Source organism: Rosa chinensis, chromosome 1 (assembly GCF_002994745.2).
Source record: "Rosa chinensis cultivar Old Blush chromosome 1, RchiOBHm-V2, whole genome shotgun sequence".
Lineage (NCBI taxonomy): Eukaryota > Viridiplantae > Streptophyta > Magnoliopsida > Rosales > Rosaceae > Rosa > Rosa chinensis.
The window spans coordinates 49211743-49221473 of record NC_037088.1 but is presented as its reverse complement, the minus strand read 5'-3'; the positions used below and the strand labels follow the sequence as shown (position 1 = coordinate 49221473).

The following is a 9731-nucleotide window of genomic DNA, read 5'->3' as shown; positions in this document are numbered from 1 at the left end:
ACCTTCCTTAATGCTATGATTGGGACAGCGTTTTGAAATGAGTTTGTTAAATAGTGAAAGTATGTTACAATTTTTAGCCTCGTTGTCTATTTGGGATTATTTTCTTGATTTCAAATTTTTACCAATTGAGCAGGTTAACAGCAGCCAAGCTAAATCGTGCAAGTGGTTTCATGTCAGATACAACTTAAGCCACTCTCAAGATATGTATATATATTTTGATTTTAAGAATAAATTCAGTTTGTCCCCTCCAACTTCGGGGCAAACATCAGTTTGGTCCCTGATTTTTTTTTTTTAATCACGATTGTCCATGCACTTTCAATTTCCATCACCCAAATCTAAATTTCAAAATTACCTCCATTTGTGACGCCACATGCTGACTTGGCACTGATATGAGCGCCCACTTTTCAGATTTTGAACCCCCAAGAAGGGCAAAATGAACATCTCCAATTTTTATATTTTATTTTAATTTTAATAGCATATAATTATTAATAAGAATATAAAAAGTAATAAAATTAATCCAAAATAGTCAAAATAGATTAATGAACCCAAAGAACATATTATGAACGTCTAAGCCCACAGAACAGATTATGAACCTAAATAAGAAACCATAGAACACCGATATTGATCATGCCTATTACTTTAAGCAAATTGCTTTGTTCATCATATCCCTTATTTTTCAATCAATCCCAGTAACCTTAAACATTCAACAGACCAGATCCTCATATCTAAATCATAGCTGCTCTCTCTATCTTAATGAATGTGAGAAATCTACTTGCAGGAGAAGTCTTAGGTAAGGCACCCCCACCACCTCACTTATACGACCATCCATTCGTGGCTTGACACGTGTGATATTTTTTCCACGTCAGATTGCTAGGAAAAAGGCTCCAAAATTTCAAAGTGAAATTCATTATCCCGCCAAGAGTTTTACCTTGATTAAAATTTCTCGATAGTTGAGTAAGTAAGGAAGAACAAATGCTGCCGTCTCTTTTCTCCCACTCAATTCATCATCTTCCCTTCTTTTCCATTCCATTTCCAGACTCAATTCATCATCTTCCCTTCTTTTCCATTCCATTTCCAGATTCACCAAAATCAACCTTTCTCAACCTGACAGTTCATTCTCAACGGTAAGGTATTCTCTTTTTCTTGTTGAATTTTTGTTCTACTTCTTGTCTTCTTCAGTCTTTTCTATTTTGTGAGTATTTCGTGTGAATGGGGTGGAGAGGAGATAGATCGATTTTAGTCTGGATTCTAGAAATTGTGAGGTTTTGGAGGTGGGTCCGTGGGTTTTATTGGAATTGAAATCCTTTTGAGGTTTGAGAGGTGCTTTTTTGTTGCGTTTCAATCTGGGCATTTCAATTGCTTTGCCGTGGTGGTGTAAGCTGCGTGGAGAAGAGTTGTGGGCTTAGCTGTGGCCCCTCGGAACAGTGGGTAATTAACTAAATGATTATACTGATAGCCACTTTTTTTGGGGGGGGAGGAGGTGAACTTACTACTTACTATTTTCCTTCTCATAATGTTATCAAATAGTCCTGTTACGATAATTCCAGTGGTGATCGAGAAACATCTATTCACTAGTTATTGTAGCTTAATTACTGCATATAAATCAGTACTTCTATGGAATCATTGCTTAGTTGTAGCAGTTAGTATAAAGTATCAACTAAAGATAGTGGGGGCATTCAGAATCCTTCAATACTGATATTGTACAGTTCATATAAAGCCAAATTAGGTTCCTTATAAACCAATCTTCATGCAATATAGAGGTCTTCTCTTCAACTTTCTAGGCGTAGTGATCATTGCTTAAGCTTGTTAATAAAAAGTGCTTGCCTTTTGAGTTCAGTGAGCTAAAAAAAGAAAAATTGCTTCCAACTTTATATGTTACTTGACCAGATGAGGCTATAATTGTTTCTTACGTTGTAAATTTGTTGTTTCACAGAGTTCAATTGGCTTGTAAAGGAATGGAGGAAATTATTGGAGACGATGAAGAACTCAAAGTGGGAATGCAAGTACACTCTGATGATGAGGCTTACAATTTATATAATACATATGCTTTGAGGAAGGGTTTTAGTGTTCGTAAAGGACATATTCGAAGAGATACATCAAATAACATCCGCCAACGAGAATTTCTATGTTCAAAGGAGGGGTTTGTAAGAGGCGAGGATGTATTTCAACCAAACAAACACAGGAAGTTAGAAACAAGAGTGGGTTGTAAGGCTATGATATTATTTGCGGTGAAAGATGGAATATGGACAGTATTGCAGATCAATTCAGATCATAACCATGAGCTTGCAAAGCCCGAAGAAAGGCAGTTTTTGAGATGAGGGCGAAAAATAACAGATGTTTGTGGAAATATATTTACTTCTATGAAGGATGCAGGCGTACGACCAACGAAATCATTTTTCTACATAGCAAATGAAATGGGCGGTCCAGAAAATGTTGGGTTTACTAAGAAAGACGTCTATAACTACTTGCAAAGGAAAAAGAATGAAATGTTGGAAGCGGGTGATGAACAGAGCTTGCTGAATCACTTTAAGCGCAAACAAGGTGAGGATCCTAACTTTTTCTATTCAATGCAATTGGACCAATAGAGCCGAATGACAAATTTCTTTTGGAGGGATAGTATAGCAAAGTTAGATTATGATTGCTTTGGTGATGTTATATGCTTTGATACAACATTTCGTACAAACAAGTATAATTTGATTTGTGCGCCAATAGTTGGAGTTAATCATCATTGGAGAAATGTTTTGTTTGGATGTGCTTTTTTATTGGATGAGACTACGGAGTCATTTGTTTGGTTGTTTGAGTCATTTTTGGAGTCCATGGGAAATAAAGAACCAAAAACTGTTTTCACAAATGAAGATAAAGCAATGGCAAATGCAGTTAAACTAGTGTTTCCAAATGCATGTCATCGATTGTGCACTTGGCATATTGCCAAGAATGCCGGCAAGAGAATTGGCAGTTATCTTGGAAATCCTGAGTTCAAGAAACAGTTTAATCATTGTTTACATGGGTGCACTACTGAAATTGAATTTCAAGTTTCATGGGATGACCTGATTAGTAGATATAATGTTGGAGATAATACTTGGCTCACAAAGTTGTATTCACTTAAAGAGAAGTGGTGCCCAGCATTTAGTAGGGACATTTTTTCAGCAAAGATTAGATCAACTCAAAGGAGTGAAAGTACAAACAATGTGTTCCATCAAATCTCTACAAACATAATGGAGCTCATTGAATTTGTTCATCACTATGAGAAAAAGATAGAAGAGATGCGTTTAGCAGAGTTGGAAGATGACTACCGTTGCAAAAATGGTGCACCGCGTCCAAAAGTATGGAGTAAAATGTTAAGAAGTGCAGCCAAGGTTTATACTAACAAAATGTTTCAGCTTTTTGAATCAGAATTTGTTGGCTGTATGGGAGTCAGACTAAAAAAAGTGTCCAGCCTAGATAAAGTTCATATATATATATGAAGCAATTGAAGATGGTCGTCAAAGTGTGCACAAGATTGAATATAACTCTACATCCTTGAGCATATCTTGTTCTTGTAAGTCATTTGAGTCACTTGGAATCTTATGTCGTCATGCTTTGAAGGTGTTTGATACTAATAATATCACTAGTTTACCCACTCAGTATGTATTGAAGAGGTGGACTAAAGAAGCAAAGAAAGGGATTGTGGTGAGCAATGATACAGGTGGAGGAACAAGTGAGAATTCAAAGTCTGCTAGAGTGTTGCGCCTTAGCGAATTGATGCATGAAGGAAATAATGTGTATGACATAGCCTCACTAACTAGTTCAGGTACTAAAATTGTCAAGGATCTGTTAACAGAGGCAATGAAGCGCCTTGAAAAAGACAAGGACACCCTGCACGTGTGGTGACGAGTCCGAGTCTGGCATTCCTGGTAATGAGCCACCAGTTTTGAATCCACCAAGTGCAAAGACTAAAGGAATGAAAAATGCTAGAATCAAAGATGTGAGGGAGACAAACCAATGAAAGAACATAACAAAAGGTACATATATATCTAATGATTCCCATTGAGTTGTGTGTAACTTAAATTGATCTTTTCTTCTCAACTAAAGCTTATATATATAGCTGAAATTTTTACTGATGTAGAACAAGAAAACAAAGAAAACGATGAGTCTTATGATCCAAAAGCTCCAAATGATGTGTCTGCATGTACCTAACACCCCATTTCATAATCAGGTATGCATTTTGAAACTTTACATGTATGACGTTTTTATGTATTACAGAGAGAGTACTTCTTACATGTCATTTTCTCTTTTAGGGAATTTTAAGTTGGCCTTTTGGGCATCCCAATTTATGTTTTAGTTATGGTTAGATGCCTTTCTCAAACCAGGTATATATATTTGAAACTTTAGTGCATTCATACATTTTCATTGGCTATATTGAAACTAAACTGAGTTCCATATTTGTAGAATTCAACTTACTCAACTATAGGTCTGAATCTTGCACCAACTGCAACTCTAACTACAAATGCTACACTCAGACAAAAACCTCAGTGAACTTAGGTTTGTGTTTTCATATTATCTCCTTAAGTTGATGACATCAAAACTCAATTACATTATAAGTTAGTTAATTAAGTTATATTGTGCAGGTTTCATTGATGCAGTACAAAAAGGAGCATTCTGTGAGAATTGAAGACATGTTTGGAACTAATTTTGATTGAACTTTTTTCCCATTTTTGCTACATGTAATTTAATCTTTGTGAGATATGGTTTGGAGAAGATGAAACAAATTTTGCTGACTCTTATGGAATTAATTTGTGGAGGCTCTGGGTGTTCCAGCTGGTCTAGGGACCATTGCTTCTTTGCTAGTTTGGTTCTTTTAAGCTTTCAATTCGATTCCATTGTGTACTTATCAGAATTCTAGTTCAATTGTTCTTTATGATTAAAATGATGATTTGATTTCCGTATTGCAACATACATGTCTCCAGTTTTTGCCAAGTATTTCATGATTGAAGATAATTCTTATAATAGTGGGTTTTCAAAGCAAGACATCAGACCAATTGTTATCAATTTACTGAAAAGAGGTATAATATTGATGTACAAGGAATATCGGCAAACACATATATGCCATCAAAAGGCTACTAAAAATGGGGATACCAATCTGTCAACATAATTCTCTGGGATCAAACTTAGAGGTCATCCTTGCTTAACGCTTGGGGCATCAGCACTGGAAACTATCTCCACTACCTTGTAAGATGCTTCAGGAGTGACTAATGAATCAATAGCTACTTCCACCACCAGACCTCTGGAGATGGTACCACCAGATAGTGTCCTACCAAGAGAAAAAGTACATTGAAGTTACTAATTTATAGTAAGTACATAGCAAGACTACATGCAAAATCGGAAAAATTGGTACAAATTCAGTGTTACCTTTGGTTCCATTACAAGATTTCCTGTTGAAGGTTCATGTCTCAACCCACCAAGCCTTATTATTGTGTAATTTATAGTTTATACCAGACTTCCTAATATAATTCTTTGCCTGAAGATTTGCCATTAAGAAATATGTAAACTGGATTGAGAATCTGCCCCATTGATGCTCCATTTGACTAAAATGGAACTGACTAGAATAACCTCTTCACACCAACTTTACGGCATGCATCGACATGGTTAACTGTCCCAAAACTATCAACCTGTATCAAAGATGGCCATTTACCAGACAGCAAAATATTAACTATCAATAGCACCCGGTGAAACACAGAAAAAGCAGATTTGCGATTGTAGCACTATCAAATAACTTAGAAGTAGGATCATTGAACATTTGTGGCATCAAAATTGCATTTGAACATAGAGGTCATATGCAAACACATGTATCGTATACCAAAGATTTTTCAACTATTATGAACTCAGCCTAGTGTAAACTTTTAAAGTGTCTACATCCATACAACATAACTTCTTCTCATTCACTCATGCCTTCCAGAACCAAGAATATCCTAAAATCAACATGGCTTTGATTATCTCCACAGAAGTGACTCTTCTAATTGAGGACTTGGCTATTAATCAAATACTTTTCTTGAACTAAACTGTTGTCTGATGGCACACTCTATGACACTCGTTTCCACCAAGAGTAAGGATATTATCATTAAAAGGGTGATCATTTAGTTTCATTGACCATCTTAAAATGTAACTTTCTCAACATATCATGAAAATCTACCAAGAGAATCCAAGATTAAGATTGAACTTAAACAAATAGCCCTTTTACTTAATCATACTACAATCATACATCAGTATAAAACCAAAGATGCAGTATACAAAGTAAAATGCAAAAATAACTCATAATTGCATCAGTAAAGAATCAAATGTGACCTTCCATGTGAGCCTCCCATAGAAGTACTAAATGCTACAACTAAGCAATGATTCCATAGAAGTACTGATTTATATGCAGTAATTAAGCTACAATAACTAGTGAATAGATGTTTCTCACCACTGGAATTATCGTAACAGGACTATTTGATAACATTATGAGAAGGAAAATAGTAAGTAGTAAGTTCACCTCCTCCCCCCCCAAAAAAAGTGGCTATCAGTATAATCATTTAGTTAATTACCCACTATTCCGAGGGGCCACAGCTAAGCCCACAACTCTTCTCCACGCAGCTTACACCACCACGGCAAAGCAATTGAAATGCCTAGATTGAAACGCAACAAAAAAGCACCTCTCAAACCTCAAAAGGATTTCAATTCCAATAAAACCCACGGACCCACCTCCAAAACCTCACAATTTCTAGAATCCAGACTAAAATCGATCGATCTCCTCTCCATCCCATTCACACGAAATACTCACAAAATAGAAAAGACTGAAGAAGACAAGAAGTAGAACAAAAATTCAACAAGAAAAAGAGAATACCTTACCGTTGAGAATGAACTGTCAGGTTGAGAAAGGTTGATTTTGGTGAATCTGGAAATGGAATGGAAAAGAAGGGAAGATGATGAATTGAGTCTGGAAATGGAATGGAAAAGAAGGGAAGATGATGAATTGAGTGGGAGAAAAGAGACGGCAGCATTTGTTCTTCCTTACTTACTCAACTATCGAGAAATTTTAATCGAGGTAAAACTCTTGGCTGGATAATGAATTTCACTTTGAAATTTTGGAGCCTTTTTCCTAGCAATCTGACGTGGAAAAAATATCACACGTGTCAAGCCACGAATGGATGGTCGTATAAGTGAGGTGGTGGGGGTGCCCTACCTAAGACTTTCTCCTACTTGCAAATGACAAAAAAAGCATTATGCAATGGAGCCCAGAATGTGATCAGAAACCGAAATTGGGGGAAGAAAGAAACACCTAACCAAAGGATTTGAACCCAAATTCAAAATGATTGGTTGTGAAGCAAATATAACTCACAGTCTTATTGGATGAATAGGAAAATTCAAACCGGCGATTTGAGAGAGATAAAGAACACCAAAACCAAAATTGAAACTCAAGTCAGTATGGCTAATCATACCAAAATTAAATTGGGCAATTGTTCCGATAACTGAGAGCTCCATTCCCGAAAGGTTGTAATAAAACTAGTAAAGTTACCACCGCCATAACCGCCGCCTTTTCCTCTTTCCATTGATTCCCAAATCGTACCAACAATCCAATTCCAATTTACCCAGTTCAGCTTCAAATCCAATTTTACCTTATACCCAACTCTTATTTCTTCTCTAAATTGACTGAAGCTTGATCATTTTTCAATCGGGGTTTCAAATTCAAAGAACCCAATACACATTAGCTCACAATCCTCAAAAACCAGTTCAGATCAGTGACATGTCATGCTCATCTTCATCAGGATCGAAGGAGAACGATGAGAGTATCAACTCTTACATAAAAGAAGGGTACCATGCCGGGATTTTGAGTAGGAGAAGAAATCAGAGGAGGAAGGACCTCTCGCTTCCAGGAAGCTGATGGTGTTGTCCTCGTTGCCCTTCATCTTTACCTTCTTCCCCAGACGACTGTTCATCACCACCTCGATCATCTTCGATTCTTCTTCGAAAGTCCTTTTTGAGGGCCTGGTTGGGAGGAGCATTTCAGGGCTTTTTTATCAGCGGTAGGTATTTCAGAATTGGGATCGGCGGAGAGCGGAGGTGGAAACGGCATTGGGATTTGGGTCGTTTGGGAGAGGGGAAGAGATTGAAGATGATATTTTTTTTTTTTGGATACAGATTGAAGTACCTCATCTTCTTGTGAAATATATATTTTGCCCTTCTTGTGGGCCATGTTATTGGTGACAACTCAGCTTGTGATATCATGTTTGGAGTCAAATTTAAAATTTAGATTCGGGTGATGGAAATTGGAAGTGCATGAACGATCGTGATTAAAAAAAAAAAGGGACCAAACTTATGTTTTCCCCAAAATTGAAGGGGGCAAATTGAAGAATGAACAACAGACATCTATAGTTCTGTCAAATTCTCTAAGTAACTGTTTATCTTTTTCACTTTGCAGATTTCGGGAACAGAGTGCTATCATATTCTCATATTCTCTGCACTCTTTGCAATCTCACCGGTAAGGTCGGCTTTTCATTCTCCTCTTCATATCTCTGCAGTCTCACTATCCTTCTTTTCTTCCACTCTCATACTCTCATATTTCTCTTTCAAACTCAGAAAGATGAATGGTGATGGTTCAAAGGAGTCTTCTAAAGAAGTGTCTGTAAGGCCAATTAATCAACCTAAGAGTTTTGCAGAGCAAAGTTCGGATTGTAAAGATGTAAACACATCAGATGAAGAAAGAGAAGAGCACAATCTGATGGCAGTGATGATGATGATAAACACACCAGGTTAATTATGTCATTATGAGTATGAAATTCAAATCCGTTGATGAAGCAGAGAAATTTTCTTCAAATTACTTGCTCGCTATGGGCTTTGTGTTAGTGCAATGTTTATTTTGATTGGCATTTCCTAAGCGCAACAACCAAGAGTCATGTTTCTTGTAATAGCTTTCTACTCTTGGATCCTTGAAAGAATGGAATGCTTCAAGCTCCATATACCACTCTCATTAATCAGGTATGTCTTGCATACATGTGCATGCTTGTAAAGTGGTTAGGACTGAACTTGCCTTTGAATCCTATTGTAGGATGCGAAAATATTTTCAATCCTAATGCATTGATATGCGAATTTTCAGATGGTTTTATCCAAAGCATTCAAACTTTCTTAAATTGGTTTATGGGCTTTTCTAAATGATGATTCTATTTTAATCCATGCTTTTTAAAAGACGTCATGAAGCCCATGTACATCAGAAACCCTAGCTCGTCCTCTCCTATATATATGTTTCTCTTAGGATTGTTCAAGGTGGTGGAATATATCAGAATATTTGGTCGTTGTCTTCTTGAGAGTTTTCTGCCTTTATCTTCAGAAAGCATTGAGCTAAAGTTTCATATGAGAATCCTTTATGAGCTGTTCCTTGTTTAGCTCTTGAAGGATTATCAAATCTCAAACTTTTTCTATCAAAAAGTTTTCTGGTTTTATGCTTCATATGTGTTGGTAGTTCATGCATGATTTGTGCCTTGAGGTGATTGACAACCGAGATGAGAGTCGTGCCATCTTAAGATTGACAAAGGAGAACAAGGTCGCTGATTTGGAAGTAGCAAAGATGAGGAGACACCGCTGCCCACTAGATTGGTTCTAGTAGATAAGTTGTGTAAGATCTTTATGTACTTTCATATTCATATAGTGGATTGTTCAACGGCATAGTGCCCGCAGTTGTTTACCTCTTTGGAGGGTTTTACTGCGTCAACAAATCTTGT

The 9731-nt window shown here is 36.7% G+C and overlaps 1 protein-coding gene across 1 annotated transcript; it reads left to right on the top strand.

Annotated features, from left to right (window-relative positions):
• Nucleotides 1-2864: 2864 nt before the first annotated feature.
• On the top strand, nucleotides 2865-4679 carry LOC112168805 (protein FAR1-RELATED SEQUENCE 5-like). The gene is made up of 3 exons (XM_024305726.1): nucleotides 2865-3356; nucleotides 3586-3861; nucleotides 4608-4679. The coding sequence occupies exons 1-3, from the start codon at nucleotides 2865-2867 to the stop codon at nucleotides 4677-4679; spliced, it is 840 nt and encodes a 279-aa protein (XP_024161494.1).
• The last annotated feature ends 5052 nt before the right edge of the window (nucleotides 4680-9731 follow it).

Excerpts from the sequence above, each read along its gene's own strand:
- LOC112168805 (XM_024305726.1), top strand. The coding sequence starts at position 2,865 with ATGGCAAATGCAGTTAAACTAGTGTTTCCAAATGCATGTCATCGATTG. Across the intron at positions 3,357-3,585 it reads TGTTAAGAAGTGCAGCCAAG|GTGTTTGATACTAATAATAT; the intron begins GTTTATACTAAC and ends CATGCTTTGAAG. Across the intron at positions 3,862-4,607 it reads AAGACAAGGACACCCTGCAC|GTTTCATTGATGCAGTACAA; the intron begins GTGTGGTGACGA and ends TATATTGTGCAG.